This window comes from Hemiscyllium ocellatum, chromosome 7 (assembly GCF_020745735.1).
Source record: "Hemiscyllium ocellatum isolate sHemOce1 chromosome 7, sHemOce1.pat.X.cur, whole genome shotgun sequence".
NCBI lineage: Eukaryota > Metazoa > Chordata > Chondrichthyes > Orectolobiformes > Hemiscylliidae > Hemiscyllium > Hemiscyllium ocellatum.
The window spans coordinates 23,768,347-23,791,239 of record NC_083407.1 but is presented as its reverse complement, the minus strand read 5'-3'; the positions used below and the strand labels follow the sequence as shown (position 1 = coordinate 23,791,239).

Sequence of the window (22,893 nt, the reverse complement as noted above, 5' to 3'; positions counted from 1 at the left end):
GATGATCAGGGGAATAGATAGAGTAGACAGTCAGAGACTTTTTCCCCGGGTACAACAGAGTGTTACAAGGGGACGTAAATTTAAGGCGAAGGGTGGAAGGTATAGGGGCGATGTCAGGGGTAGGTTCTTTACCCAGAGAGTGGTGGGGGCATGGAATGCGCTGCCTGTGGGAGTGGCAGAGTAAGCATCATTGGTGACCTTTAAGCGGCAATTGGATAGGTACATGGATAGGCGCTTAAGCTAGGACAAATGTTCGGCACAACATTGTGGGCCGAAGGGCCTCTTCTGTGCTGTACTGTTCTATGTTCCATGTTCTGTGTTCTGTGTTCTGTGTTCTGTGTCTATTTAGGAGAAAGTGAGGACTGCGGATGCTGGAGATCAGAGCTGAAAATGTGTTGCTGGAAAAGCGCAGCAGGTCAGCCTGAAGAAGGACTCATGCCCGAAACATCGATTCTCCTGCTCCTTGGATGCTGCCTGACTTGCTGCACTTTTCCAGCAACACATTTTCAGCTCTATGTCTATTTATCCTATCCATGCTCCTCATGATTTTATTAAATCTCTATAAGGACAACCGTCAGCCTCCAATGCTGCAGGGAAAACAACCCTAGCCTATTCAGCTTCTCCTTTATAGCTCAAATCCTCCAAGCCTGGCAACATCTTTATAAATCTTTTCTGAACCCTTTCAAGTTTCACAACATCCTTGCAATGCTTGAATCACAACTCTCCCGTCCAAAGTCCCTGTATCCTGGAAGAATCATGTTAATTAACTGAGAAATAACTAGAAAGAAAACATTTCCCATGTACCTACAATAATTTCTCTCCATCTTAGTTATCTTTAATGAATTACAGCAATTTTCACTCTTCTCATTTCATCATTTCCCCAACCCCAAACCAGGGCATAATTTGAAATGGGCAATGTCAATATTGTGCTATATTTTCACACTAATGAAATTTAAATGAGGAAGAGATGCAGAACAAATGGCTGAATGAATGTGCCCATTTCATCGAAGAAGCCAGTCAATGATGCCTATTTTTTCTCCTATTTGGTGCACATACGCATGAGACAGAAGACTTGAAAAGAAAACAAACATAGAGTATGATTTGGAGACTGGTGTTTGACTGGGGTGTACCAAGTTGAAAATCACACCACAACAGGTTACAGTCCAACAGGTTTAATTGGAAGCACTAGCTTTCAGAGTGCTGCTCCTTCATCAGGTGGTTGTGACAATCACCTGATGAAGGAACAATGCTCGGAAAGCTTGTGCTTCCAATTAAACCTGTTGGACTATAACCTGGTGTTGTGTGAGTTTTAACTAATGACTTAGAGTCTGTCATCTTTTTGGCAACTTTTTCATATAGCAATATTTTATTCCATGAATAGGTAAAGTTCATCAGTTATTTTGGGAACAGTGGATGGATGTAAAATTGATAAATTAAAAATAATGTGAATATGAGGGTATTGCCAAGAACGCTCATCAATCTTTAGGATATATATTGAACACAGCTGAATAGGAACTAAGGCACATTATTGTGACATTGTGCAGCTCATTTGTGAAGTTATATTTAGAATAATTCATGAATGCTTGAGTGCCCTAACTTCAAATGGGCCTTGATATATTGGAGAAAGCCAAATTAACTCCAAATCTCTGCAGCACTCAGTTATGAAGAGTCGAACTTGGAAGTTAAGTGATTTTCTTCAGAGCAACATAGCTGAAGATGGGGCATGATCTAAATCTTGAACATAATTTGAGACATGTATAAACTAGATAGAAGGCTAGCGCAGATACAAGTCAACAAGCTATAGATGCAGCCTTCCTAAAACTGCCCTTATCATCATAAATAAATGTTTAAGAGAAACCTATTTGACTTGGACTAAGATGCTTGAGAGGAACATTTTAAGTAGTCTCAAGTTAGATTAAGATTTAAAGGCTTTGCCTCTCTCCAATCAGAAGATACATGAACTGTTCCTTAGGACAACAATTTAAAATTGTGTCACTTCACTTAATTGATTCCTACTGACCATTTGTCCAATGGTACATAACTGGAGTAAGCCTTCCTCTTAAGAATCAGATAAAATGTTAACTCAACATATATGAGGAGAAAGTGAGGTCTGCAGATGCTGGAGATCAGAACTGAAAATGTGTTGCTGGAAAAGCGCAGCAGGTCAGGCAGCATCCAAGGAACAGGAAATTCAACGTTTCGGGCATAAGCCCTTCATCAGGAAAGGGTTGATTCCTGCTGAAGGGCTTATGCCCGAAACGTCGAATTCCCTGTTCCTTGGATGCTGCTGACCTGCTGCGCTTTTCCAGCAACACATTTTCAACTCAACATATATAGCAACATTTAATCAATTGAATACCCAGTAGATAAATGTAACATGCATGTAACCTCAGAGAACTTCACTGGAGGAGAATGTGGGACACCTGGAAATGTTGTGCAGCCAGTAATTAATGAAGGTTTTGCAAACCTGGGTTAATTAGTAGTGTAATGGAGGGCTCAAGTAAGATCTCACATAACAGCTTCCAGTGGAAGTTTCAGAAAGAGGCATGCAAAGAAAGGTCCAGGGAATTGGAAGGATGAACATTCAAAGGAAGAGAATGCCTGCTCAATGTTCATTGGAGGAAACCTGAAAGAAGCCGTGGAGAGGAATATGACAGTGTCATGGTATGCTAGATCTCTCATGTTTCAGCAGTGCCAACTGAGAACAGGTTATGGCAGTCACTGTCTATTCTTTTTTGACACCAACATAGTGTTCCACCTCATTAATCAAGAGCTATACAAGTCAACCTTCAGACTGCACTGTGATTCAGGAGTTCACTCATTCTATAGCTAACAAACCCCTGGATGTACATATCTGGAATGAACTCCTTCCTCCAATTCAACAGTATGCTATTAATATTTCTATTATATCTATTGCAAGATAACTGGGCAAAATTTTCAAATGCTTATTTGAATCTCAGGTGCTCAGTATTGCTGCAGGAGAAATTTGTACACTTTGCTAATGAAAGATAGGGAAACACAAGGAGACATACAAGACAACACAGAGCTACCCATACCACCCTATGAGGAATAAGGCCATAATGTTGCTGGGGAAATATTCCATTTAACTGTGGGAGAAGTGTGATCACTGAGACATTGCAAATTGTAGACGAAACCAACAACATGACATCCCTGTGAAGCAGCAGACAGTCAAGTACTTCCTCATCATTTACTATCTCTTTCATCTCAAGGGGTCAGGAACATCTTTGTTTAATCCTCCTCTCCTACATATTCACCGCACAGGATAGAGGAAAATCAAGATGAGTAGGTGAGAATATAAGAACATGAGAAATAGGAACAGGTTAAGAAATAACAGCAATCAATATAGTCGCCCAAGCCTCCTGTGCCATTCAATATGATCATGGCTAATCTTCTGCCTCAACTTTACTTTCCCACTCTCCACATACCTGTTGAATCTACATGTTATCACAGCCTTAAAAATATTAACTGATAGACCATTGTAACATGCATGATCTTTTTTGTAATCCATTCGTTGGATGTGGATATTACTGGCTGGCCGGCAATTATTGTCCATTATTAGTTGCCCTTAAGAAGGCAGTGGCGAGCTGCCTCTTGAATCACTGCAACCCACAATGTCATTAGAAAGGGAATTCCATGATTATGATCCAATAAAAGTGAAGTCACTTTCAAGAAAGGGTGTAAGTGGCTTGAAGAGGAACTTGCATGTGGTAGTGTTCCCATATATCTGCTACATTTTTCATTCTAGATGGAAATGGTCGTGGATTTGGAAGGTGCCACCTAAGGATCTTTGGTAAGTGTCTGCAGTGCACCTTGTAAATGGCACACTGCTGTTACAGAGGCCTAATAGTGAATGCTTGTGGAAGTGGTGTCAATTAAATCGGCCACTTTGTCCTGGGTGGTGTCAAGCTTCTTGAGTTTTGTTGGAACTACACCCATCCAGATAGATGGGGAATATTCAATCACACTCCTGACTTGTGTCTTGTAGGTGGTGGACAGGCGTTGGAGAGTCAGGAAGTGAGTCACTCATTGCAGTATTCTTCACCTCTTGTGGCTGTTGTGTCTGTGTGCTGAGTTTCAGTTTTATCCTGACAATTCCCTTCAGGATTTTGTATGTTTCATAAGAGTTCACAGAATGTCAACCCAATTTACTCACCATAACATCGTAGGCCAAGATCTCAATCTATAGAATTAATCTATTGATCTTTCACAGTACTACCTCCAATGCAATATGGATTAAATATTTCCTTAAGTATAGAAACTAAAGCTTACATCATATTCTGTGTGTGATTTCACCAAGTCCCTATTTGTATCAAAACATCTTTACTCCTGTATACCAATCCTCCTTCAATAAAGGCCAATTTGCCATTGACTTCCTAATTTCACAAATTTTCCATGGTAGAGAGAGTGGCACTGAATGTGGCACCACAAAGACTCCAGACACAGGGATCAGAGATCATATAAGAACTAAAAGCCAAGAGAATGGACGATGTTTTTTACTGAGTTCTCCCTTCAGTGCCCAGATCCAGCTGTGTGGCTGGTTGTGAATATGTTCCAGCTGTATCATGGAACGGCTGTTTAACTTAAACATTTTCAAGGACAAATGAATTTTGCTTACAAGTTATGTGTATTTGCCCAGAAAGTTGGAAAAATTATATTGTGAGAAATGAGTTTCTGAGAGGAACCTCAATTTAGTTAAAGCAAAGGCAGAGAATCCTCATGTACTAAAAGTATATGTTTTCATACATCTCTGAAAGCCTGGATAAAATAGAGAAATACATATTGCTAAATGTTTACTAATGAAACTTCACTTTTCTTGCCCCATATTTTGATTAATAGCTTTTCTAATTCATTTGCACTTGAGGAGATCGCTTCATTTAAATAAGCTTTACACATGATTCCTGATGAAGGGCTTGTGCCCGAAACGTCAAATTTCCTGTTACTTGGATGCTGCCTGACCTGCTGCGCTTTAACTAGCAACACATTTTAAGCTTTACACATACCCTGTTTACAGATTAGCAGTGTTCCAGTTTCTAATTGTCCACATTACATGCAAGGGTAACAGGCTCTATTTTGAGCTCAGACTTCCACCCCTGAATAATACATATAACAAAACTATAGTGTTATCCACACCAATGTCTCATTCATTTAGGTTGTACAGCAAACTAAATGACTGTGAGGCAGTGACTCTAAGAGTGTGCCTGAAATAACTTGGTACTCACGATGTCCTTGTGGTTTTTGTTGTTAAAATCAAACACTGACACAATGGATCTGAACTGATTCAGAATCTCATTATGACGAGTCATGTCTGTGGCAAGAACACACCTAATGGAAGATAAAATTGACATTAGTTCAAGAGTCTGCAGAGGTGTTCCACCTCGTCCTTACACATAGGTACCTATTTCCGAATGCAGAGAGGAATTTCACCCATCAGCAACATCAAGTGTGCTACATTTGATCTTCTGACATGATAGGAAGAGACAACGTTTCTCCACTGCCAACCCAGAAACCCAACAGATTGCACAGAGTATTAAAAATTACTTTTTCATTTAGATATGTACAGATAGGAGTTACTATTTGTTTAGATTATTTTTTCATTCAAGCCATGTTGTTTTTGTCATGACATTAATAAATATGGACTAATGATTTTTAAAGTCCTTCACCTTATTTTAGTAACTGGTTACTTTCATGGACTGAAGTCACTTTTAAAAAGGAAAAACACTGACATAATATATCCAGGGTGGGTATTTGATCACACAGGTTAGCCAAGCTTCAGGAAATCAATGTGAAATAAACAAAATCATCTTGAACTGTAACTAACATTTTCTTAACAGACATTAAAAAGTAGTGTACCCTGCCAGGCATGGAAAGGCTCTCATTTCCCCTTTTTAATTCACATTTCTATAGCGAGTTTCACATATTGGAGATGAAAGACATAATCCGCATTATCAAACTTTTAAATAGTGAACTCAGCTGCTACAATACGTAAACCAGCTTATATTTCAGCCAATTGCTTGTGGCTGACCAGGGGTGATGGATTTGTGACTGCAAAACTGGAGGAAGCTCTCTCTTTCTCAGCCACTCAAAAATTAAAAGTGCTTGATAATGGAAATGATTAAAAAGAGACATCAGAACCACTCCCCATCTCCCCACAACTGCGATCTCACCCCCACTCCCCCACACCACCGCTCTCACCCCCCTCCCCTCATCTCAAACAACAACTGAAATATCGGTTTCTGTTGAGGATCCAAGACATCAATTAAACAGCTTTGATCACAAATTAAAAATCTGGATTAGTGGTGCTAGAAGAACACAGCAGTTCAGGCAGCATCCAAGGAGCAGTAAAATCGACTTTTCGGGCAAAAGCCCTTCATAAGGAATACAGGCAGAGTTACCTTGTGCCACGTAGGGCACTGGATGACATCCTGCCCCTACAATATTCACAAGGACTTTTCCCCCACTGCTCTCTATAGTAAAGAGTTCCAAAGACTCAGAACACTCTGGGTAGAAGAAATTTCTCCTCATCTCAAGTCTTAAATTGGCATCCCTTCATTTGGAGATGATGTCTTGTGATCCTAGACTCTCCCATGTGGGGAGTCAAAACATATGGCGCTGGAAAAACACAGTCGTCACACCTTTTGGCTCTGATCTCCAGCATCTGCAGTCCTCACTTTCTCCTCTCCCATGAGGGGAAACAGCCTCTCAGCATTTGTCTTAATACTCCTGTATTTTTCAGTGAGATTGATCCTCTCCACCCTTCAGGCACTCTGCCTGTATTCCTGATGAAGGGCTTTTGCTCGAAACGTCGATTTTACTGCTCCTCGGATGCTGCCTGAACTGCTGTGCTCTTCCAGCACCACTAATCCAGAATCTGGTTTCCAGCATGTGCAGTCATTGTTTTTACCACAAATTAAATATTTCTATGCAAAAGACATCCTAAGTTTTTTTAACTGTATTTTTTTCCATCTTCCTTTGCAGTGGATTCTATCTTTTTTTAATTTTTTCATGACTATGTGTATGCATCATTGATAAGGTTCCCCATGATAAGCTCATTCATAAAGTCAGAAAATATGAGATACAGGGAGATTGGCTATCTGGATTCAGAATTGGTTGGCTGACGGAAGGCAGAGAATGGTTGTAGATGGAAAGTATTCTGCCTGGAGGTCAGTGTCCTGTGAGGTCCCGCAGAGCTCTGTTCTTGGGCCTCTGCTCTTTGTAGTTTTTATAAATGACTTGAATGAGAAGGCTGAGGGGAGGGTTAGTAAATTTGCAGACGACACAAAGGTTGGAGGTGCTGTCGATAGTATTGAGGGCTATTGCAGGCTTCAGCGCGACATAGACAGGATGCAGAGCTGGGCTGAGAAATGGCAGATGGAGTTCAACCTGGATAAATGTGAAGTGATGCATTTTGGAAGGTCGAACTTGAATGCTGAATATAGGATTAAGACAGGATTCTTGACAATGTGGAGGAACAGACGGATCTTGGTGTGCAAATACATCGATCCCTCAAAGTTGCCACCCAAGTGGATAGGTTTGTTAAGAAAGCATATGGTGTTTTGCCTTTCATTAACAGGGGGATCGAGTTTAAGAGCCACAAGGTTTGTTACAGCTCTACAAGTCCCTGGTGAGACCACACTTGGAATATTGTGTCCAGTTCTGGTCGCCCTACTATAGGAAAGCTACAGAGGCTTTGGAGAGGATGCAAAGAAGGTTTACCAGGACGCTGCCTGGACTGGAGGGCTTGTCTTATGAAGAGAGGTTGAATAAACTTGGACTTTTCTCTCTGGAGAGAAGGAGGAAGAGAGGAGATCTGATCGAGGTCTACAAGATAATGAGAGGAATGGATGGAGTCAATAGCCAAAGACCTTTCCCGAGGGCAGGATTGACTGGTACAAAGGTTCGTAAATTTTAAAATATTAGGAGAAAGGTATTGAGGGGACGTCAAAAGAAGGTTCTTTATGCAGGGAGTTGTGAATGCATGGAATGTGTTGCCAGCAGTGGTGGTGGAAGCAGAGTCATTAGGAACATCTAAGCGACTGCTGGACATGCACATGGATAGCAGTGAGTTGAGGGATGCATATGTTAAATTATTTTATTTTACATTAGGATTAACCCTCTGCACAACATTGAGGGCCGAAGGGCCTGTTCTGTGCTGTACTTTTCTATGTTCTAAGAAATCCTTGTAATTGGCTCCATACTGATGCAGTGGGCATTGTTACATTTTTAGTAAAGACAGGTAAAGTCTCATACTAAAAATGAATTTTTAATTTTGTTTTGGCAATTAAAGAGATTAAATTGAGGGAGCTGGATCCCCCCCTCCTCACTGCTCATAACAGTTATAAGGCAATAATGATTCAATTGCCTTATAGCTGTTATGAGCAGTGAGGAAAGGGGAACCAGACCCCTCATTTCATTCTCTTAATTGGCCAAAACAAACTAAAAATTATTTTTTAGCATGAGGCTTTACCTGTCTTTACTAAAAATGTAACAATGCCCATTGCATCAGTATAGAGCCAATTACAAGACTTCAATCATTGGGCAATAATGAATTTTTTTTCTAAATTTGAAGTGATTTAGCTGCTTTTGTGCAACACTTAGAATTTTGCAGCATCTCTGCAGTCTCTTTTCTGTTTTCCTTCAACATTGCTCAAGACAGATTACTAAGTATTTCCATCAAGCAGCACTCACTCTATCTGAAAGTATTAGACATCCAAATTTGATGACAACACAATAAACAGCAGAGAATAAATGAGGCAAAATATCAATACTACATATGCAATTGGGCTGACATACTGCATTTGAAAATCAAATTTCAACCAACAACGTTAACAAGTAAGATGAAAGATGTGGAATAGAGAACTGCAATGAATATAACCGAATTACAGGCTTTGAGAGGATCTGGGAATCATAATATACACATCAATGTCCAGCTGATCTGATGCAGCAGTTTTAAAACGTAATTGAGTGATAAGCTGGAGATAAATGTTCTACGAACCTGCGTACAGCTTGCATCCTTGCAAGGCATGGCAGGGGTTCAGGAGTGAGAAATTGGGCACAGGGCCACATACACATAATTTGCATTGTTACCAATTTCCCAACAAGTAGCTTGCAGGTCAGTGGGAGAGTAAAACAAGGTTGCATTACCAGTAAAGGAGAAGCTGGATTAACACAGAAAGGCCCAGGAACATTTTCTTGGTCTGTGGAACGAGGCAATGGGAATCTGACCCTGACTTATTCAAGCAAGACCCTCTTTCCAATTTTCCTTTAATGTCATGGCTCCCTTCAGTATTTTGTGCTGGTCAAGGCATTTAATTGGCAAGGCACAAATGATTCAGGAAGATAGTTGAAATAAAGAAGATTTTTATTTCACTAAAGATGAACACAATTGCAGGGAGTTGAGTAGGATGAGCTTGTATTCATTGGAGTTTGGGAGAATGAGAAACACATAAGGTTCTTAAGGAGCTTGTCAGAGTAGATGCAGAAAGGTTGTTTCTTCGTTGGGAGAGAAAGCAGAATTTCAGAGCAAAGGGTCGTATATTTAGACAAAGACGGTGAGGAATAATTTTCTCTCAGAGGTTAGTGATATGTAGAATTAATTACTGAAGAGGGCTGTCAAGACTGGGTCATTAAGTGTATGCAAGGCTGAGATAGACTACTTCTTCATCAGTAAAGGACTCAAAAGTAATGGGGATAAGGCAGGAAACTGGAGTTGAGGAACAGCCATGATCTAATTGAATGGCAGAGCAGATTCAATGGGCTGAATGGCCTACGTCTGCTCTCATGTTTTATGGTCTTATATCAGTTTGATCTGTTAAGAGAATTTGACCTTGACCATTGGTTGTTATTAATATTAATTCTTGGTGATGTTTATTACCCAGGAGAAAAGATCCAAAAATCTGTCCCAATAATTCTGTATCTGAAAGGATTATAATGTCACCAACTGCCTGTGGTCTAACAACTCTCCATTCTTCACCCTAATCCAATGTGTGCCTTTTAGGAGTCTTGCACAATGATCTTCTATTAAAGTGTCTGCTATATAAACAAAACCAATTTCACTGTTATTCAGTGCAACAAATGTTTTTTCTTTAACTTCTGTAAATGAACATACTAACAGACAATTTAACATGGCCATTTTATCTTTCAGTCTGCTCCTCCACTCAATAAGATCATGGGTGATCTGGTTCTGGTCTCAACTGCACTTCCCTATCTGACCCAGATAACCTGTTCATCAAAAATCTAACTTCACCTTGAATAAAGTTAAAGACCCAAATTCTGTTACTTTCTAGGGAAACTCTAACAACCCCTTTAAGCAGAAAATTTCTCATGGCGTATCTGTTTATGGTCTGCACATTCCTAAGAGAAAGTGAGGACTGCAGATGCTGGAGATCAGAGTCGAAGAGCGTGGTGCTGGAAAATGCAGCCGGTCAGGTAGCATCTGAGGAGCAGGAGAATTGACTTTTGAGCATTAGCCCTTCATCAGGAATGAGGCTTCTGGCCCAATGCGGCTGAGAGATAAATGGGAGGTGGGGGGTGGGGGGGGGGTGGTGTGGAGGGTAGCTGGGTGTAGCAGATTGGTGGGAAGGAAGATAGACAGGTAGGAAAGGTCAACAGGCAGTGCCAAGTTGGAAGTTTGGAACTGGGATAAGATGGGGGAGCGGAAATGAGGAAACCGGTGAAATCCACATTGATCCCGTGTGGTTGGAGGGTCCCAAGGCGGAAGATGAGGCTTTCTTCCTCCGGGTGTCAAGTGGCTAGAGTTTGGCGGTGGAGGAAGCCCAGGATTTGCATGTCATTGGAGGAGTGAGATCAGGAGTTAAAGTGTTCGACCACCGGGTGGTGGGATTGCTTGGTGCGCGTGTCCCACAGAGTTCTCTGAAACGTTCTGCAAGTTGGTGTCCTGTCTCCCCAATATAGAGGTGACCACATTAAGAGCAACAGACACAGTAGATGATGTGTGTGGAGATACAGGTAAATCTCTGTTGGATGTGGAAGGATCCTTTGGGACCTTGAACAGTAGTAAGGGGGAAGGTGTGGGCACAGATTGTGCACTTCTTGCAGTGGCAGGGGACGGTGCCAGGCGTGGAGGGTGGGCTGGTGGGGTGTGTGGACCTAAAAAGGGAGTCACAGAAGGAATGGTCTCTCCAGAAATCAGGGGTTGAGAGGGAAATATATCCCTGGTGGTGGAGTCTGTTTGCAGGTGGCAGAATTGGAGGAGTTCTTGGTCTATGAGGTTGGAGGCTGTTGGTGAGAGATCCCCTGAGGTGATGAGGTTTTGGATGGTCTGGGAGATGATGATTTGCTGATGAGGGTTGAACCTCATTGCCCTGAGGCTGAACACTTTAACTCCCCCTCCCACTCTGCCAAGGAAATGCAAGTCCTGGGCCTCCTCCATCATTAGACTCTAGCCACCCAATGCCTGAAGGAAGAATGCCTCGTCTTCCGCCTTGGGACCCTCCAACCACGTGGGATCGATGTGGATTTCACCTGTTTCCTCATTTCTGCTGCCCCACCTTATCCCAGATTCAACTTTCCAACTTGACACTGTCCTCTTGAACTGTCTTACCTATCCATGTTCCTTCCCACCTATCTGCTCCACCATCCTCTCCAACTTATGACCTTTACCCTCACCTTCATCTACCCTTCGCATTCCCAGCTACCTTCCCTCCAGCAGCACCCCCCAACCCTCCCATTTATCTCTTAGCCCCATTGGGCCACAAGCCTCATCCTGATGAAGGGCTTACACTTGAAATGTCAATTCTCCTGCTTCTCGGATGCCTCCAGATTGGCTGTGCTTTTCCAGTACCACACTCATCTGCTCCACATTCCAGCCTACCCTGACAACCTTTGACTTCGTTGTTAGGCAAGAACATACCTACCTTTACTGAAAAGTACTTAATGACCCTGACTCCACAGGACTCAGGAGATCCAAAAACTCTCACCTCTCTAAGGGAAAAGAATATTTTCATTTCCAGCTTAAATGGGAGATCCTAATTTTTAAACTACATTCTCTAGTGTTGGCCTCTCCCACAAGGATATTGGTAAGGCCTTTCCTGAAGTATTGTGTCCAGTTCTGGTCGCACTGTTGTAGGAAGGATATTATTAAACTGGAGAGTGTTCAGAAAAGACTTACCAGGATGTGGCCAGGAGTGGAGAATTTGCAATATAAAAATAGACTAGAAAGACTGAGACTTTTTTCACAGGAGCATAGGAGGTTGAAGGGTGACCTTATTGAGATTTATAAAATCATGAGGGACATAGATAATATGAATGACAAGAATCTTTTCCCCAGGGAGTGGGAGTTCAAAACTGGGGGGCATATTTTTAAGGTGAGAGGAGAAAGGTGTAAAAAAGACACTAAGGGTAACTTTTCTGCACAGAGGGCAATTCATTCAACTGCTCATGAGTGGAATGAATTGCCAAAGGAAGTGGTGAAAGTAGGTACAGGTACAATGTTTAAAGACATTTGGATAAGTTCATGAATAGGAAAGGTTTCGAGGGATACAGGTCAATGCAGGCAGGTGGGACTAGTTTAATTTGGGAACCTAGTCAGCATTGGGTCAAAGTGTCTGTTTCCATGTTGTATGACCTTATGACCTTACTGTATGCAAGCTTTGTAAAAGGGTCTAAATGCACATGCCAATTATGAGCTTTCTCATGATTTGATTGTAAAATAATATTCTTCACATTTCCCATTTGGCTGTGCTCGATGGTATCAGCCATGAACCCTCGAGCCAGTGAATATGTTATGAATAATTCACAAAAAATATAATAAACTCATCTCCCAGGGTGAATATTAATACTTACTTTATCATTCCTTCTCGAATCCGTTTAAACTGTTCTGTTGTCAAATTTCGGAATATGTTGTTTTCAGACTGTAGGTGCCAGAAATAACATAAATATTTACTAAGTGCTAATCATCAATTATAACCCAGGAACACCTCAGTAATAGCACTGGCATTGTTAAATGATTATGGGCAAAGCCATTGATGTCATTATTTGCAAAAAAAATGGATGGAATCACAGGATAAGACTCACAAAATGCTAATAAAATAGACAGATCACAGATTACGATCCCCAAACATCAATAAAAAATATATGAATTCACAGATAAGATTCCATAAATTATTAGAATCAAACAAGATAATCCACAAAAGGCTAATTAAAATCCTGGATAATGCCAGATATCATATATTGAAGGCAAATTTGACCTACTTAACTGCTATTCAGCTGGTGCGTCCAATTGCACACGCATCACAAAATGAATATTTAAACATGGATTGATTCTGGGTCCTCCTTTGTCATTAATATAAATGATTTGGAAGAGAATGCAGAAGGTTAAAAGTCACGCAACACCAGGTAATAGTCCGATAGGTTTATTTGAAACCACAAGCTTTCAGAGCACTATTCCTTCATCAGCTGAAGTACAGGCATAGAATTTCTAGGCGGAGAGATCAGTGGGCAGAGAGATCAATGGGCAGAGAGATGAAAGATCATACAAATGGTTTGAATGGAATGGAGAATAATAAGACTTATTATTCAACACTCTAGTCACATCATTTGTATGATCTTTGATCTCTCTGCCCATTGATCTCTCTGCCCACTGATCTCTCCACCTAGAAAATCTGTGCCTGTATGCTTTCCTTCACTTTACCTGATGAAGGATCAGAGCTCCGAAAGCATGTGATTTCAAAGTAACCTGTTGGAATATATCCTGGTGTCACATGGCTTCTGACCTGTCTACCCCAGTCCAACACCGGAACTTGCACATTGAGGATATAGAAGGCATGGTGAGAAAGTTTGGGGACAACACCAAAATTGGTGTCATATCAGACAGTGAAGAAGGTTTTCTAAGATTACAAACGGGTCAATAAGCCGAAAAATGGGAGGTGGAGTTTAATTTGGATAAATGAAAGGTGTTGCATTTTGATACAAGTAACAAGGGCAGGACTTACACAATTAAAGGTCTTAGGTGGTGTTGTAGAAAAGAATGACCCAGGGGTTCAGGAACATAATTTTTTGAAGTTTGCGTCACATCTAGATAGGATGGTTACAAAAGCATTTGGTATGCTTGCCTTCATTGCTCAGTCCTTTGACTGTAGGAGTTGGGTAGTCATGTTAAGGTTATATCAACGTTGGTGAGGTCTCTTCTGGAATCCTGCATCCAGTTCTGGTCACCTTGTTATAGGAAGGATATTACTAAGCTGGAGAGGCTTCAGAAGAGATTTACCAGGATGTTGCTAGGTATGGAAGGTTTAAATTATAAAGAAAGGCTGAATAGGCTGGTACATTTTTCCCCTGAGCATAGAAAGTGAAGAGGCAGCCTTATAGACGTTTATAAAATCCTGAGGAGTATAAATACGCTTAATGGTAGGAGAGAGATTTTAAAAGGACAAGAGGGGCTAATTATTTTACCCTGACAGTGGTTCGTGTATGAAGTCAACTTCCTGATGAAGTGATGGATGCGGGCACAGTTACTACGTTTAAGAGATACTGAGATAAGTATATGAATAGGAAATGTTTGGAGGAATATGAGCCAGGAGCAGGCAGATGAGACAAGTTTAGTTTGGGGTTATGTTCAGCATGGACTGGTTAGACAGAAGGGTTTTTTTTTAAGACTATAGCTCTATGTATATTCGTTGAGAATAAAGATGAAAATTACAGAATGCATATTTTGAAAGAAGTCATGAATGATGTAAATTTTGTGATGTCCATTTTGGGAACCCACAAACTGGCTAAGTTATCCTTAACCATGTGTTGTAGCCAATTTTATATGCCCACAATTTTCTAGCCAGTTATACCTGTGCACATTTCATTGGTTTCATTCAAGCAAAATGATTTAAATTAATACTTAAAGGCTGTTTTGAATGGGTGCTTGGGATTATCCATGAATGGGATGGGCAATAAATTGGACCAGCCAGCAATGCCCACATTCCAAGAATGATTATTTTTAAAATATAGAGAAAAGCATACTTCTTTTATTGTTTAAAAGTTACATTTTTATGAAATATTTAATTTTATAATATCAGGATAGTTTTTAATCACAGGACAATTGTGACTAAGTCAGGATAGTAAATTTGATTTTTTAATATTTGAAAATTCATCAAATATTATTGTCAAAAAGTGAACTTCAATTTTTACAGAACTTGGCAACATAGAAGTAAACATAGGAATGATAGAAGGCTGTTTAGCATCCCAAACCTGTTCTGCAGTTAAATAATGACTGATCTGTATTCCATTTCGATTGGTCTTTCCCTAACAAACAAATATTCATCTGTCTTGAAAATTGTAATTGATCCAATGTGCACACCATTCTCACTAGTGCATTCCAGATTTCGATTACCCTTTGTTTTTTAACAAATGTTTCTTTCTCTCCTTTCCAGATGGCCCAGTCCATTTTTTAAGATAATGGCCACTTATTAGAGTCATAGCGTCACACAACATAGAAACAGCTCTTCGGCCCACCATGCCAATGCCAATCATCAAACACCAAACCATAATAATCCCATTTAGTTGCACTTGGTCCATAGCCGATGATATCCGAGTATTTAAAGTGCTCATCCAGGTGCTTCTCCAATGTTGCAAAAGCACCTGCCTTCACCACCCTCTCTGGCAGTCTGTTATATATATTTGCCACCCTCTGCATGAAAGAAAATTCTCAGATCTCCTTGAAAACATTGACTCCTCGCCTTAACTTATTCCCTGTGGTCTAAAGCACATCTGCCATGGGAAAAAGATTTTTCACAATCTACCATGTCTATGCCTCAGTCAGATCTCCCTCAGTGTCCTCTGAGCCAAGGAAAACAAACCCAACCTTATATAGTCTCTCCTTACAACTGAGACTTTTCATCAAGTGCATCATCCTGGTGAATCTCCTTTTGTATCCTCTCCAGTGCAGATAGTGTGGTGACCAGAACTGCACATAGTATTCCATCTGTGGCCTGAACAATATTTTATAAAATTGTAACAAGACTTCCATGCTCCTATGTTCCACTTTCAAATTAATGAAGACAAGCATCTTGTCTGCCCTCTTCATCGAGTGATTGTAACAAAGTCAGCCAGCTGAACCTCATAGAATAAGTTTCCTTATTTGGGCTGTTAATCTGATCCAATCAGGGAGCCCTGGATGGCAGATATAAACAGGAGTATCAGACATTCTGACACTCTGAGAGCTGACCCAGACAAGACCGTGCCAGAGTCAAAGACTTTCTATGTGTAAATAAAGGGTAACTTGGTGATGGGATAATGGTCTCTGTGCAGTTATTTCATTCACCAAACTGTTCACCTGTGCTGGCACATTCAGGAATCTATGGGCTTGTACAACAAGATTCCTTTGGTTCTCAGTACTCCCTAAGGACCCACCATCCATTGTGTGTGTCCTTTACTTATTGGACTGCCCAAAGTGCATTAATCAGGATTGAAATCCATTTGGCATTGATCTGCCCAATTTACCAGTTGAGCAATATCAGGTTGTAACCTGAGACCATCCTCCTCACTATCAACAACACCACCCCTTTTCATGTCATCTACAAATTTACTAATCATACCTTCAACATTCACATCCAAGTCTTTAACATACATAACTAACAGCAAAGGTCCAAGCACCAAACCATGTGGTACACTGCTGGTCACAGGCTTCCAATTCGAAAGCATCCCTCTATCATCACCTTTTGCCTTCCAGTTGCAAGCTAATTTTAGATTCAATTTATCAAATTGCCTTGGATTGCATGTGCTCTTACCTTTAGACCAGTCTTCTATTGCAACCTCATCAAAGCCTGTACTGAAGCCCACGTAAACTGCACTATTGTGGAATCAAAATAAACTCACTAACCTTCACTGGAGCTGAGGGAGCCAAAGCATATTATTATTCCTTCATCTGGGCATTACTGGCTGGACCAACATTTGTTGGCGATCACCACTTGCCTTTAAGAAAATGGTGATGAGCTGCCTTCTTGAACTGTTGCAATCTATTTGATATTGAGGAAGGAATTTCCAGGACAGTGACAGTGAAGGAATGTTTTTTTTCCCCAAGACAGGATAGTGAGTCATTTGCAGGAAAACCTGTCCATGGCGGTGCAAGCCCAGGGTCCTGTGATGAGCAGTCACTGAAGGCAAGCCTAATGATGGGGTTTTGGTGCCTGTTTATCAAGCACGTATTTCATGATGAAGTGGAACAAGGTGAAATAAAGTAGACCATGAAAGCAGTGGTACTGGATCTATTCTGCTTGCACTCACTATTAGGACATTAACTAAATTTTAAGGTATTGAAATACATAATTGTCAGCAACCAAATACCACAGTGTCAATAGAATAACAATAGACTTTTGCCTTCTGTTGAAGGTCACCTGCAGCCAACTTAAATTCTCTTTTAAATGTAGAGATATGCATCTGCAGGGTGCAGAAAGTAGTGTCCTGAAACACATTTTAAATTTAACTTAATGCGCCTAATAAATTTAAATTGGCTGCTTTTAACCAATGACTTTCTCAGAGTTTAATGCAGAATTACCTTTTCCAGGATGTTAAAGGCCACAGAACAATGATGGTTCTCCAGGGGAGAGATGTCATTGTATCTCAATGCCAGTTCTGTGCGAGCGTTTATCTGAGGAAAAGCAAACAAGCTTTTAATTTTCCACTAAACTCACTCAACCAATAACAAAGAGAAAATACACGTTGATCAGGAGATCTTGAAGTGGTTAAGCTACTGCCAATCACTACCTACCACACTGCAGGATGTGACCAATAATCCCATGCACACTATAGACCAAATACAGTAGCAGTGCTGCTGGTCAGAAGTTTTACTAGAGTATTGATTGGAATGAAGTCAGCCAGGTGGACGTCATAAAATGAGTTCCCTTACTGGAGACTTCCAATCAGGGAGCCCTAGCAGACAGATATAAACAGGAGTGTCTGCCCCTCTTCTGCGGTTATGTTAGAGCCCGGGTGTACCTAGAAAAGGAGCATGCGGTGTCCACCAACACCCTGGAGTTGTTCAGGGAGAGGTGGGTGCCGCAGGGAGTGGGGTGCATTATTTCCCCCTCCAACTCTATTTTGATTTAACCCCTGTCCTCCCTTCACTGTTTGATCACACAGCATTGCCCTTTGACGTGAAGGGCACTGCTTGTCACTGGCCACCCGGGTATTTTCCTATCTTCCTGGTGGTGGAAGTTGAATAAAGATTCGTGCACATTGTGTCTGTCACTGTGTCTCACACCTGCACACACACACCATGTGTGCTGGGGAAAAATAAGCACTACTGCAGTTAGGCAGTAGTGTGGGGGTAAATTTAAAAATAAATAGGAGTGTCTATTTGATTAAAAAAATAAACAGGAAAAAATAATAAACAGGAGTGTTTTGATCATGCAGCATTGCCCTTTGATTAAAAAAAAGAAAAAAAAGAAAAAAATAAACAGGAGTGTCTGCCCCTCTTCCGCGGTTATGTTAGAGTCCAGGTGTATCTGAAAAAGGAGCACGCAGTGACCACCAACACCCTGGATTTGTTCAGGGAGAGGTGGGCGCCACAGGGAGTGGAGTGCATTATTTCCCCCAACAACTCTATTTTGATTTAACCCCTGCCCTCCCCTTCACTGTTTGATCACACAGCATTGCCCTTTGACATGAAGGGCACTGCTTGTCACTGGGCACTCGGGTGTTTCTTTTCCTCCTGGTGGTGGAAATTTGAATAAAGATTCGGGCACCTTGTGTCTCTCACTGTGTCTCACACCTGCACACACACACCATGGGTGCTGGGGGAAAAATAAGCACTACCGCAGTTAGGCGGTAGTGTAGGGGTTTAAAAAAAAGGAGTGCCAGAGGTTCTGCTCACTCTGATAGCTGGCTCTGAGGGAGCTGGGCCAGTGTGTGTGAGAAGGACTCTCCTCTTGATTGCTTCAGGAGAAGGGAGAACTAAAAAAAAATAAACAAGAGTGTCTGTCCCTCTTCCGCGGTTATGTTAGAGTCCAGGTGTCTCTGTAAAAGGAGCACGTGATGTCCACCAATACCCTGGAGTTGTTCAGGGAGAGGTGGGTGCCGCAGGGAGTGGAGTGCATCATTTCCCCCTCCAACTCTATTTTGATTTAGTCCCTGCCCTCCCCTTCACTGTTTGATCACACAGCATTGCCCTTTGATGTGAAGGGCACTGCTTGTCACTGGGCACTCGGGTGTTTCTTTTCTTTTTGGTGGTGGAAACTGAATAAAGATTTGTGCACCTTGTGTCTTTCACTGTGTCTCACAGCTGCACACACACAGCATGGGTGCTGGGGAAAAATAAGCACTACCGCAGTTAGGTGGTAGTGTGGGGGTAATTTAAAAAAGGAGTAAATTAAAAAAACAGGAGTGTCAGGGATTCTATTCACTCTAGAAGGCAGCTCTGTGATAGTTGGGTCAGTGTCACGTAATACGCACATGTAAACAAAGGGTGACTTGTTGAAGAGATATCGGCCTTTGCCGAGTTATTTCATTGGTAACGAGAGCAAAGCATAGCTATGAAGAGATTCAATTGTCTTTGAATTGGGATAAGCATTGAAGGCATCATGCCACTATTTGGGAAGCTTGTCTCATTCGATCCCGCCATCGAAAATTGGCCCCAGTATGTGGACAGAATCTGTTACTATTTCTGGGCAAATGACATTGGGGCAGATGAAAAGCAATGAGCAATTTCCAGACAGCTTGTGAACCCAAAGCTTTTTCAGTTATTAGAAAGCTAACTTTCCCAGTGGCACCAGATACTAAAACCTTTCAAGCGTTGATGGATTTAGCTAAGGAATATTATGACCCCAAGCCTCCTCTAATTCTTAGATGCTATCAGTTTTACTCAGCAATTTGAAAACCAGGGAAATTTGTATTCAGGTTTTTGACAAGGTTAAGACGACATGTGATTTTGGGTTTAACTGTAAGTGAGATGCTCAGAGACCCTTTGGTGTGTGTGATTAATGATGTGACCATGCAAAAGCACCTACTAACTGAAGCTCAACTGGACTTCAGGCACTGCAACTGATGTTTTCATTACATAATAAACCTACGGTGACACAGTGGTTAGCACTGCTGCCTCACAGCACCCGATACCCAGGTTCAATTCCTGCCTCAGGTGACTCACTGTGTGGAGTTTGCACATTCTCCCCGTGTCTGTGTGGGTTTCCTCCGGGTGCTCCAATTTCTTCCCACAGTCCAAAAATGTGCAGGTTAGGTGAATTGGCCATGCTAAATTGCCCGTAGTGTTAGGCAAATGTAGGGGAATGGGTCTAGATGGGTTGCACTTTGGTGGGTCGGAGTGGACTTGTTGGGCCGAAGGGCATGTTTCCACACTGTAAGTAATCTAAATCTAATTCTAATTCTAGAAAGTGCAGCAAGTGGAGTACATGACTTACAGGGTATTCTGATGGAAGTAGTAGAAAGTGAGGACTGCAGATGCTGGAGACCAGAGTTGAAAAGTGTGGTGCTGGAAAAACGCAGCAGGCCAGGCAGCATCCAAGGAGCAGGAGAATCGACGTTTCAGGCATAAGCTCTTCCTGAAGAAACGCTTGTGCCCGAAATGTCGATTCTCCTGCTCCTCAGATGCTGCCTGGTCTGCTGCGCTTTTCCAGCACCACACTTTTCAATTCTGATGGAAGTGGACACCCTCGCTGGGCTGACTGAGCTTGGGAAACACCACCTGAGTGAAGGCAATTGCAGAACCTCACTCGGGACATATTCTGAAGATAGGGACTCAATGTAAACTCACAGCAAAACCTGAAACCAAAGCCGAGACTTGGCCAAGTGGTTAAAATTATCTTCAGGATCGAGGCCAGCAAGCCATTGTAGTTGCTGATGATATGCGGATTCGAGACAGGGATAGAGTTGAGTCAGAGAACTCATAGGCTGGTATCCTTGAGATTGCACACTCTAGAGCTGGTTTAGAACAATTAAATTGCTTAGCAACATCCAAATCAGAACCAATCAAAATAAACATCGGTTAAATAGTCACCAATTCTAATGGAGGGTGATTGTGGCCTGGCTATATCAGTGATTGTGGAACTAGTCTTTACTACCATTCACTTTGAACTCCTACCTTTAAGTTTGTGTGAGACCTTGGCCAGGCTGAGAACTTATACCAGCGAACTCCCACGGATTTAGGGTTCAACTTCGGTTAAATTGAATTAAATTTATTGTCCAGCATACCAAGGCACAGTGAAAAACATTGTCTTGCGAGCATTGTAGGCAAATCATATAGTTAAATAGCATAGATAAGTAAATAATAGGTAAACAGCAGCAAAGACCAAAACACAGTCTCTTGTGAAAAGCAATTGGTTCAGGTATCACTGATTGTAGTAAAAGACTTGAGCCCAAGACTTGATGGGGTGATATTGGTCAAGTGAGATTCAACTTGATTGGCCGAACATTTTTCCATTGGAAAATGGCTGATGAGTGAAGACCTAATTAAATACCCAGACGTTTTTCAGGAAGGTCTAGGGACTATCAAAGGGGACAAGGTTACCTTGCACGTTGACTGAGAAACAATTCCACGATTCTGCAAGACCCACCCAGTGCCATTTGCCTTATGGGCAAAAGTAGAGGCAGACATCCGGAGGCTGGAAAGCTGGTACAGTTTGAGGAATGGGCAGCATCAGTTGTATTGCTTGTGGCATCTGATGGTTTGGTTTGCCTTTGCAGGGATTTCAAATAAATGGTAAACCGCTTTTTGCAGCTGGATAAATACCCAATCCCTCACATAGAGGATTTACACACAAAACTGGCAGCAGGGCTGTTATTCATGAGGCTGAACATTAGCCAAGCGTACCTGTGATTGCGGTTAGATGAGGATTCCCAGAATTATGCTACTATTAATATCCATAAGAGTTCGTACCAATAGGCAATAGTGCCAATACGCCTTTTGGCGTATCATCAGCCTGAGCCATTTTCCAATTTATGATGGAATACATTTTACAAGGTCTACCCCAGGTTGCCATTTATCTGGATGACGTGTTAATAACAGGAAGATGAATAAAGAGCATTTAGAAAACTTGGACACAGTCCTTATATGTTTTCCAAAGTGGCCTTAAGAGGGAAAAATCTGTGTTCAGGGCACCCCCAAGTGATCTACTTTGGCTACAGAGTTGACAAGACTGGGTTATACTCGTTGGAAGATAAAGTGAGGGTGATCAAAGGTGCTCTGACTCTCCTCTCTGAACCACAGCTGAGGTTTTCCTTGGGATGGTGAATTATAACAAAAAAGTTCATACGTAACCAGGTCTCCATCTTGGCGCCCTTACATCTGCTATTGAAACAGGGTCAGACTTGGAAATGGTCTCACAGCCAAGGTGTAGCCTTTAGGGAAGTAAAGAAGCAGCTATCGTCATCTGAGATATTGTGAGATGTGGTGCTGACAAGTGATGCCTCCCTGTTTGGTACTGGGGTAGTGTTTGCTCACCAGTGGCCCAGCAAAAAGGAACATCTGATAGCTTATGCTTCCGAGAGTTTGGCTGATGACGAACAAAGATACGGAAGGAAGGTTTGGCGGCCATCTGTGGTGTGAGAAAGTTCCATCCATACTTTTTCGGATGTAAATTTGTGACAGTGACAGACCACAAACCCTGATAGGGCTACATAAAGAGGACAAGGAAATGCCAAACATAGCTTCAGGTTGAATTCAGCCGTGGGCTCTCATTCTGAGTGCATACAATTGCAAATTTGAAAACAGTCTGGGAGATCAAGTGGTAAATGTGGATGCCTTGAGTTGTCTCTCACTGGTGGATATGGCAGGAGTGCTGCCACTGGAAGAGCCTGTTCTGGTTTTAAACCTTCTGGGCACCCTTCTTGTCACCGCTGATAATATCAGACTGTGGACGCAAAAAGATCCTATCTCCGCAAAACTAAACCAGCTGGTGGTGTTGGGGGAGATAAAAG

General features: G+C 41.7%; 1 protein-coding gene across 1 annotated transcript in view; it reads right to left on the bottom strand.

The window, feature by feature from the left end:
* Window positions 1-22,893, bottom strand: part of si:dkey-219c10.4 (high affinity cGMP-specific 3',5'-cyclic phosphodiesterase 9A) — a 114,113-nt gene that overhangs the window by 12,059 nt on the left and 79,161 nt on the right. The window contains exons 10-12 of the mRNA XM_060827737.1: window positions 17,522-17,614; window positions 12,823-12,890; window positions 5,241-5,343 (exon numbers count right to left, since the gene is read on the bottom strand). Of these exons, the coding sequence (XP_060683720.1) occupies window positions 5,241-5,343; window positions 12,823-12,890; window positions 17,522-17,614 (264 nt within the window). The remainder of the gene's footprint in view (window positions 1-5,240; window positions 5,344-12,822; window positions 12,891-17,521; window positions 17,615-22,893) is intronic.